The sequence below is a fragment of the Dreissena polymorpha genome, chromosome 7 (assembly GCF_020536995.1).
Source record: "Dreissena polymorpha isolate Duluth1 chromosome 7, UMN_Dpol_1.0, whole genome shotgun sequence".
Lineage (NCBI taxonomy): Eukaryota > Metazoa > Mollusca > Bivalvia > Myida > Dreissenidae > Dreissena > Dreissena polymorpha.
Window position 1 is genome coordinate 84788918 of NC_068361.1, and position 19865 is coordinate 84808782.

At 32.2% G+C, this 19865-nt stretch overlaps 1 protein-coding gene across 5 annotated transcripts in view; it reads right to left on the reverse strand.

Moving 5' to 3' along the window:
* LOC127837579 (uncharacterized) overlaps positions 1-19458 on the reverse strand; it is a 60854-nt gene extending 41396 nt beyond the window's left edge. The window contains exons 1-6 of one of the 5 annotated variants that reach the window (XR_008029342.1): positions 19097-19430; positions 17239-17302; positions 16798-16929; positions 16407-16564; positions 15821-16039; positions 9959-11018 (exon numbers count right to left, since the gene is read on the reverse strand). Coding sequence is in view for 4 of the 5 variants with exons in the window: in XM_052364824.1 (XP_052220784.1) it covers positions 10645-11018; positions 15821-16039; positions 16407-16564; positions 16798-16929; positions 17239-17302; positions 19097-19118 (969 nt within the window). In the remaining variant the exon portion in view is untranslated. Of the gene's footprint in view, positions 1-9885; positions 11019-15820; positions 16040-16406; positions 16565-16797; positions 16930-17223; positions 17303-19096 lie in introns of those variants that run through there. The other 4 variants (XM_052364824.1, XM_052364827.1, XM_052364826.1 and 1 more) reach the window with 4 other exon arrangements.
* Positions 19459-19865: the final 407 nt, after the last annotated feature.

Sequence of the window (19865 nt, forward strand, 5' to 3'; positions counted from 1 at the left end):
CCTTGGGGAACACCAGCAATGATGCTTTTACAAGTAGAGGTAGTGTTTTCTGCTTTGATAAACTGAAATCGATTGCGGAGATATGAAGAAAATAGGTCGCATGAACTATCATTAAAATGATAAAGTTTTAATTTGTGTAAAAGAACCCTATGGTCCACAAGATCAAATGCTTTTTTAAAATCCAAGAAAATTGTACCTACCAGATTTCCATTATCAATTTGTTTAAGCCATGAATCAACTATATTAATCAATGCTGTTTGACAAGAATGATATTTGCGAAAACCCGACTGGGTTTTGTTTAATAGACCTGTAGATTCTAGATATATATGCAATTGTTTAGCTATATGCTTTTCAAATATTTTAGATATAGTAGGTAAAAGTGATATTGGTCTATAATTATTGGGATCTTCTACCGATCCACCCTTGTATAAAGGTATTACGTTTGCAATTTTAAGCATGTCGGGAAAGGTTCCATGTGATATACAGTTATTTATAAGAGCAGTGATTGGTTGTATAATGAAATCTTTGCAAAGTTTAATAATGCTGGGTCCTATACCATCAGCCCCAGCAGATTTGTTTGAATGAAGTTGATTAATTAAAGTACTAACTTCTGATGTGGTAATAAACTGAACAGAGAAATGCTTAGACTCTAGCTTAGCATCCAGATATGTTTTTAGTGAGTGGAAATCGTGTTCAGCAAATTTAGTCTTTTTAATAAGTTTCGAGATGTCAACAAAGTGATCATTAAGTGCATTAGCTACATTTGTTTTACCAGATATTATCCGATCATCCTTCCTTATTACATTTGGCAAAATAGAGGATTCTGTGTGTTCATTCGATGCTAATTTAATAGTTTTCCAGAGCGATTTCGCACTTGTTTTGTTTTGTACCGCATTCGAAAAATATTCTTTTTTAGCCATTTTGATTGCACTGTTACATTTATTACGCCACAACTTATATTGTGGCCAATTAGATTCACGTTTATATTTATCCCTTAAAGACCTTGCTTGTTTTACGTTTTCGTTGTACCAACCAGGTTGTTGTAATCTCTTCACTTTTTTATATTTGATAGGGGCATTCTTATTAATGACTGAGTTTAATATGTTATAAAATACTTCAAATGCCTCATTAGCATCCTCTATTGTTTCAACCATATCAAAATTAGCATTTGCTAAGTCATTTTGAAAATTGATTTCATTAAATTTGTTAAAACATCTGTACTTAATAATTTTATGATCATCTGTTTTAACAATTTTACCTTTGACGCTTAATGTAAAAACTACTGGGTAATGGTCACTTATGCCTATTTTTGGTATGATTATCTCAGAAATGTTGTCATATTTTGAATACAAATGGTCTAATATTGATGATGAACGTTCCGTAACCCTTGTTGGAAAAGACACGTGTTGTTTTAAATTAAAATCAGTGATAAGTTTTTCCCATTTCTTATTGTTAAATATGTTTTGGCTTAAACAATGAAAATTAAAATCCCCGGTTGAATACATATTACAATCTTCCATGTCTGCCTTATTTATCTGTAATTCAAATGAGTCAATCCAAGATTGAGGGCTATTTGGTGGGCGATAAACAAAGTTAATTAGATATGGTTTGTACTTTACAATGTTGATTTGTAGCCAAATAGATTCAATATCGTCACTTTCTAAATCATGTCTACGTACAAAAGAGATGCTATCTTTTATATAAACTATTATACCGCCTCCAGCAGAAATAGCCCTATCACGTCTTACAATGCTGTAACCGGAAATGGATATTGTATTAATCTCCGTTTTATCATTTAAAAATGTTTCACAAAAGCCTACTATATCTAAAGAACTATTTTCGTGTAAGTAAACACGAATTTCATCCAATTTAGGCAATAAATGTTGGATATTCAAATGCATAATATGCAAACCTTTATATGTAAATGGAATATAATAATCATTATTTATGTTACATTTTAAAGTAGTTTGTATGTGAGATTCCATAAGAACGTTACTATCCAGGGATGATATATCAGTGTCTAAATTATTTATTGTGCTACATTTAATATTATTCAATCTTAAGCAATGTGGTTTATGTTGATTTGTATCATCATTAGCAATAATTAAACTACACTTACATTTGTGCGAGTCACATTGGTTACATACCGACGAAAGAATGTCAAATTTATTTGTGCTATATAACGATGTAGTACGTCTGTCATCAGTAACCTATTGTCTTTTGGGTAGTCTGCAGTCACGTGTAACATGATTTTGACGTCCACAGTTCGTGCAGTGTCGACTGTTTTCATGATTGACGTGTCGACGAACGTACCGGAAGTCACGATTTTCATTATGACAATCCTGATATTCACTCCGGGTGTCCAGGTGTGCGTTCCTTAGATCATGCTGCCTGAAGAAGTTATGGTGCCCATTACGGAAGTCATGATGCCCTTTCCGGAAGTCATGATAACCGTTCCGGAAGTCACGATGCCCGTTCCTAAAGCCATGAAGCCCGTATTGGAAGTTTGGTTTAGCGCTCCGGTATTCACGATGCCCGTTTTTGAAGTCACCGTTAGAAGTTCGCCTCCGCTGATTTTGATCAAGTTGACGATGTTGTTGTTGTTGCTGCTGCATTCTTTTCTTAGTTATATGCACTACTTCATTGATTGCTGCCACAAGTGAACTTGATCCATAATTACTTGGGTGAATTCCATCAGGTCTGAATAGTCGATTCGCCAATTGTCCGTTTCCGTACACAAAACAATTATAACAATCGATCAGCTTTACCGGAAGTTCGCTTGATACATCTTCTAGCATTGAGTTGAAATCGCGTACATCAACATCACGTCGAGGACTTATTTTACAAATAAATATTTCACAATTTGTTTGATCTTGAATGCATTGCGAAGTCTGCAAGATTACATCTTTGATTATTAAAGGTAATCGCTTTGGTCTGAACATAGGTGCAATTTAACATCGGATTTCATATGCTCAAACGAGATAACATTGATGTAAACAATCACAAAAAATGAAATACTAACGCAAAATTATTCCACGTGTTACAGTGTTAGTTTTACTAGACAAATACCATTACAGTCAGTTATTATATGGTGTGTGCACGGTAACAATTTTTTTCATCCTTTTTTGTTTTAGGACATTAACTTTTATTTATTCAGAAAGTTGTTATACTTTTGATAAATTTTATTATAGAAAACGGTAAGCTTAGATGTGTGGTCCCGAAGATACAATTTCAACAGAATAATCGTTTAAAAATGTATTTTCTTTTTCACATGTGTATTATGCAGAAACCAACAAATGCCGGATCATGCTTTCACGAGGAACAGTTTACTTAAATTTGGTTTTGAATCCACAATAAATTATTTTGGTTTATAAAGATGCCAAGTCGTGCATAATAATGGTCGCTTTTCTGAATACGAAAAGGCGTTAAACAAGGCTGCCCACTGTCTTATTACAGAACAGAGCAGACCGTGCTCTGAAACAAGATCGCGTGACAGATAATACAAGAATGAAAACTAACGTTGATGAAAAATGAAAGCTACTTCATGCATTACAACAATCGTGGGATCCGAAGTTTTAGTTTGGAACCAACAATTCGACTGGTTCTGAGTATTGCTGAGATTTTAGTCTATAAAATACATTCTTAAACCACGTATAAAATAATGCAGACAAACACATCCATTCCTGGTATATGCTACAAGGTTTCTGTTGTGCATATTTTGAAATGCACGGTAGGTAAAATCCCAGCAAATCTATTACGCGTTTTATGATGTAAAGCCGATACGTTTTTGATGGTGCACATAGTGTATGTGTGTGGTGGGTGAACAAACAACAAATTTGAAACGATATTTCTGGTTTTCATAGTTTGATGTGTCTGGTGATTGAACAAACAACTTGTCCGATACGCTGTTTCTGGTGTTCTTAGTTTGATTTGACCACCCAACCACCACGGGTGAACAAACAACACATGCGATATGCTGTTTCCGGTTGTTATTGTTTGATGTATGTGATGTATAAACAAACAACACCCGATTCCCTCTTTCTGGTGATCTACAATACGATGATTATAGTTTACATATTTAGTTACTGGTATGTAGTCTGCGCTACGCGTAATTACGTGATCACTTATGTTATGGTATATGCGGGATGCAAGTGGTGAATAGCCATAAGTGTTTTTCCCATTTAAATAACGCAATATAGTCAGATGATAAAACATACGTGTAGACAGAACAAGCAACACTTTAACAAAAATATTTTACAACGATTAATACATGATGAAGCGAATTTAACATTTATTTCAGACAATTTATAATAAAAATGAAAACAATGATTTTTTATTTCATAAATCTTAACCACAATTTTGGACGTCTCCAAACGGTCGTGGGCATGCTAGTATGTTCAGTATTGTCATAAAGAAAGTAACACTGTTATATTGTACAACCAATGATTATATAGTATCGGAGATATAAATGATTATGATTGGACGTAATAAAAACAACCATGAATGGATGCGCTTATTAAAAAGCACAGAATGTCCACAAACAGTAAATGGACAATACAAAACACGGGGTATGATGAATAGAATATACTATATGTATTTCTGTGCCTTATTCTTTAACCATGTTCTACCGACAATAATTTTATGATAACATTATTGCTAAAAACGGGCATACACGATTTCAAGGTCAACTTAGTCAAGTAAAATTGAAATACGTCTTCTAGCTAATGTAATCCGTTACTATTGTGTTATTCTTAAAGCTGTAGCCCATTCTTTACTCTTAGTTAAGTGATGCAATAGATGAAATGTTCAATCGAGGAATCGTTCTCGAAACTGTATCAGACAAAATATCCGGTTAGTTTGAAATTCAGCAGTATACATGATTAAGTGAGATATGTATAGACGGTTATTCCAATTTTGACTAATATAAAAGAATGTTATTCGCTATTATTTTAGTCAGGCCAAACAAAATGAAATTCGAAATGTTATTTTTTATGCATAACAGACCTTCAGATTTGACAAGCACAATTAGATATATGGTTGCACAAATTTACTGTTCGTTGTTTAAATAACGTTAATGTTCAACTTGGTATCTGTTACTAATTTGGAAAAATAATTCTCCAATTTTTATCTGTCATATTAGTCTAGAATAAAACTTATCAATATAAAGAAGTGAAACTCCAGCTGCTGGAGCAGTATTGAATTTTCATTAAAAACAATTAGTTGGTCCTTTATTTAAGGCAAGTGACCGATTGCCCAAACAGTACAAAACAGCACGATACAGCACAATACAAACCAACATAAACACAAAATACGAATAAAGCTGGGGTCACCGCCTTGGAACGGTCAATGCAAAGCATTGGGGGTTTAAACCTGGTTATAGAGCGCTCAACCTCACACTTGGCCCAGCAATATTCATAATACATTTAAGTGTAAATAAAATTTAACGTCATAGCATTGTAACTCAAATTAAACAATAATAAAAGGGAATTAAAACGCATTCAATTTAATTACTATTTAATTACTCAATTGCATTGAAGATACAAGAGTAACAGAATAACAACTTTTTGACGAAGACCTATATCACAATATAGGAAGTCAAACTGGGTGCATACTTTTAACCAAAATCATTCTTGATAAATACCCAAAGGAAACTGTTCTATAATATATCTACACAAAAATAACATACCAACACACAGAATCACACTTCGCTTCCAAAAATAAAAATGTAAGATTTGTCCAAATTATAATCATAATTAATACGTCCCAACTATCCATTCATGATAAGTTCATAGATTCGTGCGTCACATACTAGACAAAAAGGGTAAACATGGCAATTCGGAAAACCTTTGCCAACAAGTTGAATACTGTGTGAGAACGGTAAATCTATGTCGCACGCTTCTGCAATCGGAATCGTCGTGCAAGGAATGATAATCGTTGAATTAAAATACATGCCACATTTCATCAGTGTGTTTGATCAATGACTGAAAGAGTGATAACCGAAATATTGTCGGAAGAACCGCTTATAAGCGTAAAAACAGTAACAATATTTCTGTCATCCATGTATGCATTATCCTGAAGAGGAAATATCATATAAAAGGCCATTGAAAGACCGTTTCTTCACCGTAATAGATTGCGCATGTTTTATTTCGATAAACTTTATGTGTCGTGCCGGAAACATTCTGAAAATCACCCAGTGCCAATGTAGAATTACATTTGTAGATCAAATACCCTTTGACAGAAGTTGGACATATTGATGTTTTTCTTTAGTTGTGTGACCATAGTGCACCCTATAGCTTGTCATTTCTCGGAATCGTATTTAATAGGTTGTATGTACTTATACAAGGCACTGTCACCTTGTTATTGAACGTCGCCTGTTTATAGTTTATTACAGCGTCTGGACAGAAATTGTCGTTTAGAAAGAAGTCGTCGGAAAATTGGCATTACTCCCAAACTTGAAGGAAGCCTGGTGATTGGTGATCTCCTGCAGAAATGAAATGACGGACGCACTTTTTTGTCATTGCTTTGAACTGTCCTAGCTCATACATATAATCTGCCTTCAACGTCGTAATAGACTATAATATAAAAACTTTTGTCATAAAAGATATAAAAAAAATATAATGAAAATATAATAGTCGGTGATGTGTTAAACAGACTGACATATGCAATGTTAAAAGATAGAATGAAATAATAAGGGATTCAGATGGTCATTCAATACGACTTTACTGCAATGTCTTATCTTCGCATACATTGTCGAATTGTCTTAAGGAGATTCGTATGTTGTACACGAAGAGCATGAATAAATACAAAAACACGGCAATGTAGACAATCCCCTTGAATTGAAAGGCAGCAGAGCTAAATCTGGAGTCCGATCCAATGTTGAAGACCTGGTAAGAGGACTGTTAGACAAGAAGAGAGGCTCGACAACAAATTACTGACAGGGGCAATTACTTAATGCAGATCGTTGTGTTCCTGGCGTCGCACATAGCGAGAGAGAAGGGCATATCAGCATGTATTGTGAGTATTCATTAATATTACTCGTTTGGTTTTTTCTCATCATTTTTGTATTACAGAATGTAATCTTTGTTGCCCCATCAGGTGTCCATTTTTTTTTGTTTTCGGTACAATATTCAAAATTCGAGTTTTAGAGATCCAATTCTCATGAGAGTAGATTTTGTTGAGTTTAGGTTTAGTCCTGATATTTTTCTAAATGTATGGAGAGTTTCCACTAGTGTTTCAAAGGACGTTGCTGATCCATCATTGATAAAAATTGCATCGTAAGCAAAAACGGTTTGCTTAATTTCTTGGTCATTGATTATTATTCCTTAAATCATTGTATTAGCATTGATATAATTCGATAGAATTTCAAAACATAAAATAAATAAGGACGACGATAGTGGACAACATTCCCGAACTCCTTTTATATTTTAAAACTTCTAGAAAGATTGTGATTGTTTATTATGATACTAGTTATATCTTTGTAAAATACTTTTATCTATTGATTTAGCTGTGGTCCGAAATTAAGATGTTCAAGACAATGTGAGATAAAAGAGTGATTCAAGCTGTTCGAATGCTTTTTCGAAGTCTGCAAAAAATAACTGGTATATTGTTTCTTTAAAGATATCCAATGACATCGAATACTTATCTATAATTTTCCATTGTTTACACACCGGTCTTACTGACCTGTGTACTAACGCGAAATGAATTGTGGGTAGCACTTCTTTTACGAGTGAAAAGGGAAAGCGAAAGTAGGTCAGGTAATCGTGCTTCTGATAATCGCTATCAGTCATAATAGAGATTCTAAATCACATTTAAACATAACTAAATAACATTTCTTTAAACAACATTCGTTTTAAACACACAATAAAAAAACGGTATTTCTTTCACTATTTACATTTTCATTATTACGCAGAACTACTTTGGCGGAAGCATAATTCCCCAAACCAGGGGAATGTGATGCGTCTTAGTTTAGAGGGGGATATACCGTAGTGACGTCACCATCTACGTATAGAATGATCATTTTCACCTATATTTGGGTTTTTATGAAACCTGTTTGGTCATAACTAACTATCTGATTTAATACGTTTTTTTCAAACGGTTAGCTATAGACTTAGTTGCAATTTTGTAATTGAGTTTTAATAAACTAATTGGTCGCCAATTTGAAATGTATTCCAAGTTTTTATAATTTTGGCATACGTGTTATTATTCCCTGTTTTTGTAGAGCAGTTAGTTCACCATTGTCAAAAGAATAATTTATTGATTTGGTATAGTATTCTTTTAATGTTGGCCAGAATATTTTATCAAATTGGACATGAAGTCCATCAGAGTCTGGGCTTTTATTATTCGCAATTTGTAATAATGCACATCAACATTCATAATCAGTAAGTTTGCCTTCACATTTTACTTTTTGTTCTTCATTAAGTTTATTAATATGTACATCAGAAAACCGAAAAAATGTCTTCAATAGGATTTTGTTTATAAAGCGATTTATAATAGTTTGCTTCTTCTTCTTCTAATATTATGTCTTTATCTTTTAATACTGTGTTACCAACAATGTACTTATGATTTTTGTTCGGCTCTCCATTTTTCTAGGTTGGCAAAGTATGCTGATTTTTTTTCATTTCTTTCGACCTAAATAGCTTTTGATCTTAAAATGTATCCATTAACCATTTTTTCCTATATTTGTTCTAGTTCTCGTTGTTATGCTTTTATTGTGTTTGTTATATTTTCAATAGACTCTGCAGAGTTACAATTTATTAAATTGTGTTGCAGTGTTGTGATTTCTGCAATAAAGACTTATTCTTCCTTTTTAGATTGTTTTATTCTTTATTGAACAGCAGTAAGTTACAAGCACAGTTTAAATACAAACGAACACAAATTAACAGTAATAATTCGCGTATCTTTCTAAGGGTTGACAGCAACTAAAATTACAACTCCAAATATAAACGCTGGTCATTTACCATTATAATACAATAACGTACCAAGCACCTTATAAGATAGATAAAAACCTCAGACACAAGTTAATAGACCTGATGTTATCTGTGAGAGCTAAGTCCGATTTTACCATAAGAAAATCATTTCTAAATTTGAATATTTAATAACAGGTTTTAATATATAATCAGATAGGAATTTTGGTGAGGAAATATAAAGTTGAAAGTCTAAACGATTTAAATGTTTGGATAGTTCTGGCAAATATTTTAAAATTTTTATACAAACATTTTTCTTATAGTACACAGAACATTGACATAATAACATAAAATTATATATGTACACAAACAATTAAATTTTACAACCAATTACACTGCGCACCTAAGTTTAGTGTTGAGTGTATAGAACACTACCGTTTTTCTTTAATACATTTCGTTTTATTGTGCGAAGTTTAAAGACTCTGTCCACTGTAAATAAGTCAACACATGCTAAAATAATAATAAACATGCGTAAGTTCGTATGAAAGAAAACGACTTTATTTCAATAAAACTTGTAAGGTTTTTGAGAAATATATTACATTTTAATTATGTTTATGATCAAATGTGCTTGGTGCAAATGCAATATATGCTTTATGTACGCTAAGTCAATTGAATACATAGGAATTGAAAGCTACATAAACACGATTTCAAATCGCATTTTAAAAAAAAATATTTTCGACCGATTGAAATGTTTACTCGTTATGGTCGGAATGATTTTCAGAATCATTATCAGCAAGGTTTTTGTCTTTTTTACGTTTGTTAACTTAGGCTTTAAATAAGACTGGTCCTGACAGTGATAGTGGAATATACTTTAAAGGTAAATCTTATTACGATAATACATACATTAACATACAACCAGAAAGTATTTTATTATTTATAGAAATACTATGGGAAGCAGTTCATCAATCGCAGACAAGATACAAACATAACTCATGCTTTATTAAACTGTATTAAACAAATATATGTCAAACTGGCATTATATGAACATATACTACATTTGTTAGTGTGATATAAATGTCAATCGATTTCTCAATTTAATTTTATAATATCTCGTTACACGTATATTGGATTGCTGGGCAATAACAGACATAACATTTGTCATGTAACAAAAAGGAATAATAAAAGTAAAATTATAGTTTTTAGTAAACAAACATTGTCTTAATCATATCCCATAACTACACTACGGTTTAAAGTTTACAAGGACAGCCTAAGTCCTATTGCATCAGTAGTCTGTCTTGTCATCACTATAATTTCTGTTATTTAAGGAAACTCAAAAAAACACACATGACAAACACGAACACCAACAAATAAAATTGGGGTCACTAAATAAGAACGTTCAATGCAAAGCATAGAATTGGGGATTTAAGGTTTAAGTGAATTTGAACATTTTCGCATGCAAATTTACTCAAACAAGTTCAAAGCAATTTTTTTTTCATGACATCTCAATTCACATATAACTGTTATTTAATATTTTACGTGAAAAGATCACAACTTAATAATCGGATGTTGACAAAGTCACATAACTTGATAACTATTAGGCACATAATTATTCTCTTAACAAAATGAACAGTTTCTAAAGAAAATAATAAAAACTTGTGTTGGTCAAAACAACATGTTGTAGCATTTAATAAGTTAAAATTATGCGCAGCTTCTCACCTTTTGACGAATACCCTCATTAAATTTAATCAGATAATGAACGCTTGACAACGTACCAGGTGATGCCACATATTGCAGCTGTAAAAAGCAAAGCTGCAACAATATCTTCCCCTAAGGTACTCGTATTCTCGGCTATTTCAGGAGCACGATTGTGCATCATCTGCCTCACTAACTTGAGAGCGATGTTCTCGATGAATGGGTTGTCTCCACTATGACCATCAACATAGCTCACCCAGCGGATGCGGTTGTGCTCGAAGACGCTGAAATGCCTTGCCACATTGCGTTCGTACTCCAGAAACTGTTCCATGGTAATTTGTTCCTGTGAGTTAAATGTAGAAAATCTTCCTTGTTCCGCCACTAAATCGTATTTGGTGATTGCAACAAAGACGTCGATATTGACTGAAATGTATAATACTATTGCATAAGACAGTAACTACTGCATAAAACATGATGTTTGAACTTTATTGACATACAACATGCATAAAACCATTTATTATGAATAAAGACTTGAGTTGTATTACTATTTTAGCGTACATTTGAATACAAATGTGTTCGAACATGGATATTAATATTTTTTTCTAAAAGGCGATTATTTATGTCATTAAACGATATGAATATAATCGTTTATACTATTTAATGAACACATACATGTTTATGTTATACTTACTTTTCTATATTCAAACCAAATATAAGGGAAATAAATGTCTGCCATTCAGAAAACATGTAATTGTTTATATTGTAAGAATGCCTCAGCAATTACAATTAAAAAAAACACAACAACATCACTTCTTAATATCAGTTCAATTTTTTTAAGACTATTGTACTCGCCAATTACCTACCTTTTATCACTTGTCTGGATTTTATTTAAACATATATGCCACTGAATATGGTGGCTTTGTCTGCCTGTTTGGTCGTTCTTAAACATTTCGCGGTTTGTCCAATATGATGTTTATTTATAAAAAGTGATATGGAAGTTTCAGTCTTTTTATTCCCTCCATATGTTGATTATCATGATTTTGTCCGCTCATTATGTTATTTACCTTCTTTTTCTACCATTTATGTCATATATAGAACAAATGTATTTGGTCATTGTACATAACATATTAATTGTTTATACAAAAAATCCGTTGTTTTATTGCATTTTGAATAGATTCCCTATACAATCAAAACCCGTATGTTGTTTTCCCTTTCATCACATACATAAACTACAAGGAACTCACTCTATGTTTATCATGAATATGATTGCACATAACAAATGTTTTGCAATCGGATGTTGCTTTGGGTTCAATACCAATTGTACTACACTACATAAATGAACATTTAGTAATTGAACGTTTTAAAAATCATAATTTCATTTTTAATTTTGCATTGCAAAATTTACTCCAATATTAGATGGTATTTAAAGTAAACTTATATAATTTGTAATGGTTTGAAATGATAGTCACATGCTTTAGACGAATTTTACGCTGAATGAATGAATGAATTGGAGTTCTGCACTTTTTATTTTTTATGTGTTCAGCAATTGCATAAAGAAACAGTCAAAGTCCTTTATACTAAGGAACAAAGATCTGGTGATATACGAAGTACAATAATTATATATTCTATAGAAACTTAACGTTTGAATCTTACTATAAAAATATGGTACATTTTTTTACAGAACTATACTGCTTCATTTATGAAGTGTTACTAAATTTTCCATAAACATTAAGCGACATTGAACATCTCAAGTTCGATTGTGAGCCGTTGCCTGTAGGACTGTAATTTTCATTTAATTTATTTTCTCGGCAATGAGTTAATTTATATGTACTTAACGCGATTTTTCAAATATATATATATATTTTTTATTTTTTAAATGCGTTTTTCTTCACAAGGATTTCAAATATGTTTAAAATCAAAAACGAATTAATGCCTTAACGCGCGTTATCTTTAGCCCTGCTGGGCACTCACGTAGACACGTTACTTCACGCATACGCACACAATATCTTTGTTTCTGTCACGCGAGATGATTATGAAAGACATGTCATAAGCGTAAATATCGGTATTTGTTATGAGAATGTTTTCAATCAAATGCTATTCAATGGACATAATTGAAAGCATAATTTCAATATCAGAGACATATCGTACTTATCTACAAAATCAAAACTGACCATTGTAAATAGTTTCGTCTTAGGGAAAGTTGTACTTAACATGTTTAGCTTTCATAACTTTTTTGGATGAAACCGATATGTGTTTCAGTGCAAAAGATTTTAATTTTTTTTTGTTCATACAGAGAAATCTTCCGCGTCAATTTTATTAGGATATTCAACACCATAGTTAGAAGAATATATAAGTAAAATTAAAAATATTTTCCTCTAAAATTCAAAATAAATTATTACAGAATATTTAAGGTTTTAATGTGTGTAGCAAAAAGATCTAAATATATGTGTTGAGCATCCCAAAGTAGGCAACAGTATTTTTTTAATTATAGAATACGACAATGTACACTATTTTGATGTTATTATTACAGTTCAATAATAAAATATTAACAATTTGTTGGTTATAAGAAATACAAACATACATTTAATGCAGTGCATAGTACAAGTTGTGGTTACAACTGCTAAACGTTTTGGCAACCTATAGATTTTTTAAAACAAATTCAGCCGTTCTTTCTGAATAAAAAATTTAGTCACACTGCAAACACAAATTATGTATGAATATATGCTTGTAAACATTGAAGAATCTGTACAAATCTGAGTGAATATATATTTTACATCACATTTTAAGGTATTTAGCAATACATCATTGTTAAAATGTATGGTAAGGTTTTAAAGTAATCTTACGTGAATAATATTATTTAAACTTCGTATAAAAAGTGTACATATTTAATAATTTTACATTAATGCAACCAAGAGATAAACTTCGATCGAATTTCCTTGCTTGACTAGGGAATGAATTTAATGCAGGCTGTGATGATAATAGTTTTAGATCAATCGATTTAGCCATTCGACCTGATCTACATGTCGAAATCGAGAGCGCGTTTTTATCAGTGTTGGGTGTGTAAGCAGCGTGACTGTTTGAAAATGAAATTGAAATGCAGTGCACGTGTTCAGCCGAAAGTCCTATTCGGAATAACGAATTTTGAAATTGCCTTAAATTGCAAGTATTCTGTTGATTTATTTTGATGTAGTTTCAATTAGTGGTTGTTCATTAGTGTTTGTGTGTGTGTGTGGGGGGGATGCGTGCGTGCGTGTGTTTCTTCGTGCTTGTAGGCATCCATAATCTTGCGACTAAACAAGCTCGTACCTTAAGCCATATTAATAGTAACGCTATAATTCAATGTATTAGTTAATATTTGGGCGTATAAAGTTGCATCTCGGGATCAGTTGAAGCCCATGTTCCGTTAAGCGTGGGCACACACTGACGTAATTAAATTCATCTCACAATTCTCCTTATCCTTGTTGAGGAAAAGAGGTAATTTATCTTAAGTGATGCGGATTGATAGATCATCTTCAGAATGATTCGACTTCAACAGGCAGCTTGTGGTTACCAGTCTGGAATTAAATAAGTTTAAGAGGCTTATTGGGAAAGTGTTCGGAAATGTTAAGTTTTGTTTCTTGAGAAAAAATGTGTACTATCCAATTTGTTTAATGGTCTCATGGAGTTATTTGGTAATTTGTGTACATTTGTTTTTGGTCTTAAAAATGTATTTATAACCTGTTTCGTCAAAATCTGTTTGATGTAGTCGAGCCATTTGTAAGTGTGAGAGCTATTTAGCATATACTTATACATTTTATGTGTAATTTGTGTGGTCGCCGTTTATAAAATTTAACCAATATTTGATCATGTACGTTTAATTTGTATGTGTAGTTTGTCTCTACTTAGTTCTGCGCAGATGTCCTTAAGTTTGCTATTTTCTGTAGAAAATAAATATGTATTTTCTCAAGATTGATGTTTCTTCGTATAAAATTATTTCAGTTGAATATGTTAGAATGGGTAGAATTTCGTTATCAAATAAAGATATTTGCAAGTCAAGTTTTAGATAAAGATTGTTTATTCTGTTGTAGAGTATATAGATGCTGTGTTGGACGGTTCTTCGACAAACTGTGACTTAAGTATGTTCCGAGATATTTTTTAATATTGAAGTATTTCAATAAATGTATTGTTTGTTTTGAAATCGTATTTTTGTAAAGATATTTTTTGCAAACAATAGGACAAATACGTCAATCAGTTGCATTGTTTCTCCATCCTGGTATTGAATTTGAATCCTTTTGTTGTTACTTTTTATGTATTGTAGTAAGTCATGAAGATAGTTGGAGAATAAAAAAGGAAAACATTATTTGTTTGAACACATGGTTTGAGGTTACGTACATATATTAGACAATGCGTATGCATGTTCACTGGACCTTGTTGTTTAGTAGTATAGAATAGCTCTGTTCTTGTGATAAGATCAATGTATTTATGGAAGTCTACGTAGACAACGAATTTTTTACTCTTCAAGTTGTTCATGCTGTTAATGAGAACTATTTGACCGAATATTTTGTTGACAGGTGTTAATGAAAGCTAGCTTGATTTTGTTCATTGTAGAAATTTGATAGTTATACATGATAGATATTTTATTCAAGACGGGTGTGAACAGTTTGCCAAGAAAGGAAAATATCATAAAAAGTCGTTATTATTTTCGGGGCTAGCGCGTGCACTCTTGCATTCTTATATTAGAAAGATGTAAACTTTGGACCAGGAGTCATTTATAATAAGGTGTACAACATTTTCTCGGGAGTAATAATTGGGGAGTTAACATTGTACGTCATCGCAATCTGTTCCGGGCATGGTGAAAGCAGACGATACTTTACTTACTATATGGTGACATGTTCAAACCTGGCATAGTTTAAAGTAGGCATTTAATATTGGTCTCGTTTGCTAAATAGGACAACCATGTGTGTATTGGCAAGTATCTGAGCTGGACAAGCTGTGCATGCTTATCTAAGGTTTACACAATTTAGAGAGATGTTATTTTATCTTACTTATCATGCAATTGACTTACACGCCAGCAAGTCAATAGGCAAAAAAGCTTTCATAGAAATCGGTCACCATGCATGTTAAATATGCATATTTGTACTACGTGTGAAAAGAAAATCATACAGAAATCAGAGTGGTTAACCCAATTCGAATGGTCTCATAAGATTAATATAGACGATTATATACGCAAACCATTTCAAACGTACATCTTGCCTGTCCTGTTCTCCTATCATATGCTGCTAGAACGGCTTGAAGACATTGTATCAGCTGAGTTGGAAGAGGCTGCGTGCAGCTTACGACGAACACGATCTTGGTTACTTTCCATTCCTCGTTACTTGTCGTGTATTTGCGGCTCAAAAATCCAGGTGGTCTATGTGTCTGCTTATCCAGAAGATATGCAAGGGATGTGCCTCTAGGGATAAACCCTGGAAAAAATCTTAGACGATGTACTTGATACTGTAATATACACTGTGCCTAATACCATAAATTAAATACCTATAATAATAGGTTTGATATCGCAATAGACTCTGCGTAATATAATTCGATTTTGTTATGCTTTATACAAGTTCAGTCGAATTAAAACGAGATTTCTAAATGCAGATTTGTTGAGTACTTTCGAGATTACCATAATGTCTATTATGAATTCAGAGAATAAAGCAGCAGAAAAACTTGATGATTTAATGAAATTTCAAAATTTGGTGAAAGCAGTTTTTATGCAAGTGGACGTAATATGCTATGTCGCACAACGCGTCATAGTTTACATGGAGTTATATTTCTCATTTAATTAACAACCTCCAATCACCAACTCCATTATTTCTTGCAATGCCAATGTATTTTCGTCAATGTTTCCAGCAGAATCAATGATGCTGGGCAAAATATGTAGGCACGTTGAAAACGCGTACTTTTGTACACCCTGTAGTTCATTCTCCTGAATGCCACAGTTTTTAAACCTAAATACAAAAAAAACAACATAAATGGAGTCTTAACTTCTTATTAAGAATAAAAATATGAGTTTCTTGAATCTTCTGATCGAAGTATCTTCCAAAATTAAAGCGTTGACAATTTACAGGCTAAGTTTGATAATTTTACACATATTGTTAATTGTTTGATTGTCTAAGACATCATACAAAATCATTGAGTTTACAGTAATTTAACATTTACAATCGGTGAGAACCAATATTACCGTTCGAATGTGCGTGTATTCGGTTTAGCTTTCTCGTAGTATGTTCCACATAGAGCTTTGTTGATAGTGTTCACCATTGCACTTTTTCCTACGCCTGGACCGCCAATAAGAAATACCACTTCCGGGTTATTTCTGTCCGGTTGAAAAATATGTGCAAGAAGTTAAATATTTTTTATATGAAATAACGAAGAACCAGTTACGTCAAAAGAAAACATTTCTATTGATAAGTATGTGGTCGTTAAAGTGATAAAAGCATAATCAAAATTTAACACAAAACATATTCTAGCCTTTATGAAACGAATAAAAACAGTTCATGACGTAGATAGATTGATACTTAATGGAATTGTTTGCACGTCAGGTTACAAATAAATATTTTAAAACCTAACTTTAACATTAACGCTACAATCTGGCCTTAAAATATTTTACCCTTAAACGCTCTACCTATTACAAAGTTCCCGGATTTCACGAAGTAAATTGACGTTTTCTTGCTGGACGATGGTCCGATCTTTAAAAGATGCAGAAACATCACTTAATGAACAGCATTGCAAACATAACAAAATACTTACATGAGGTTTATTATCCTAAATGTTTATTTTCCCTTTCGTTATAATTGTATAATTGCGTTTTCCCAAAGCATCTGTGAATATATATTTTCAACATTCATCCATATCTGTCTTTTTGCTTTTTTCATCTTTTATTATTTTAAAAATTATAAATTCACTATGCAAAATTGCATACGAACACAAAAACAAAACAAACAATGATGTAATTTGACATCTGATGTTTGATTTATTTCTTAAAATTTCACCAAGCATATGTCCTAGAATATTCAAGAGGTACATTTAATTGTGAAATCTAAGGTATGACTTATCCGCGAGCAATGCTCCTAATGTACTTCATTGACTACAAATTCATTAAATGAGATTTCGTACTGTGTCATTTTCATAACTATTAAACGAAAGCTGCTGGTGATGGAATAACGAACGTTATACTTGATTTTAACTCTTATAAAGAATTCAATAAAAATAAATATGCACAAGTAATATATTCATAATACAACGTATTATAAAATGCCATGTATACTTTCCATTATAGTTATGATGCCGACGGATCCATTCAAATGTTAAAAAAAATTAAAATAATTGCTCATGTACCTACACTTTGAAGGGTCATTTCTACTATGTGTCCCTTCAATTGCACTTAGCAAAGCCTTTGTTATCGTTTTTTACGAAACTTGTTTGCAAACAGCGCTTTGCAAGGATACATGTATACACATTTTAAACTAAACGTCTAAAATAACAACAGTAAAATGTGATTATACTTAATATAATTTCTAGGCCGACATGAGAACAACACATACTAGAGGGGCACTTAATTGTAATATGCATTCATCATCTCATACAACAACTACTTCTAACACGACGATACATTTAGTTATAAACAGGGTATGCAGGGGTAATTTGATAGCACATAGGTGTACATGCCTAATAATAGTTCAAAACTTGTGACGAATACTGCAATAATCCAATATGATTTAAGTCTAATAATTCTACACACAGAAAGCATTGAAACTAAACGGACCAGATAAATCAATACGTACCGATCAATATTGGGAATATTCAATATTGCTATAATAGTACAACGAGCTATAAACCTTTATCTGTTCTAAATGCTTATGATATTCAAGTGCCTGGAACCAACCACTTTTAGCCTTAAATAATATTTTATTTACACATGACGTTAAAACGGTGACAACTGTCGAAAGTAAAACAGAAATTCGACTCTCCAATTTGTTTTCGTTAAACAAAATTATTTACTTATAATGTAATCCTGTCGAAATTTGTATTACGTTCGTGCGTATTGTATGCAAAAGACTTTGTATAATACCCGAAGTTTGATATTTAAGATAAGCATTAAAACACAATAGTTTGTAAAAGAGTTACTTTACTAAGGTCGCTGGTTATTTGACGTTCATCCACTTTCGATTTCAAAGTTAAAAAACTAAAAACTTGACCACTTATGAAAAATACTGAGCAAACGAAATTAATTGGAAGCAATCATTAAAAACAATCCAAAGTAGTAAATCATATGTTCATTTATACAGTTGAATGTTTTTTTTTCTCAACATAAATGAAAGGTTGTAGTTACACAATTTAACTTTTATAAATTCAGGAACATGCAAGAAACAACTCGGTAAACCAATTTTCTTTACTTTTACCAAAGAGTTCCATGCACACAACACAATGCTACAACCTTATAATGTAATATGTATATGTGGTATATGTTTAACTTCACTTACCTAAGTTCGCAGTGTTCTCCATCCAAACAAAATCCACAACAAAATTTGCTCAATGCTATACTGTTTCAAAATACCTTTAACGTATCTATTTTTAGATATACGTATGTACAGGTATAATTTCACTACAGGTTTAAAGTAACAATCACGCTCAAAAATATCGAATATTTCGTTAAATAAAGCTAACCCATAAAAAAATCAATGTTCCTTTTAGCAAAATGCAAAATTTCAACGTTAGATGTTGTCTGGTAGAATTGATTTAACGAGATACAAAATGCTTGTTTTTATTTTTCTGTGGCCACAAATAATTCCATTTATATCTCCCGTGAAATATCTGAACATTTACGGGCGAACACGAGATTGGATACGGTAAGCATCGGAAGCATGACGTAGCTCTCATGAATAATCATTCTGTGAAATATAAATGAATTCTGGGTAACTGGAACTTAGCAAATGCGAAAATGGCCTGTATAAATTATGCAAATGAACGCAACCCGAATGAATCCGATCCTGACTCGAAAGCGAAAGTAGATTACATCGTGGAACGATATTTAGATATTTAGATGCTTAAAACTTGCCGAATGCTTGTAATATAACGTTTTTTTTACATCAATGTTACTTGTTTTTAGGGTCTTCCTATTGTAATTAACCATCGTATGGTACTACTTGTTATCGAATGATTTTATATAGCATAATACAGTAGCCGTATGTATTGGTGAGCGTGATAGTGACTTTAGTAGCTCATTTCATGTTTTAAATATTCGAACCGACG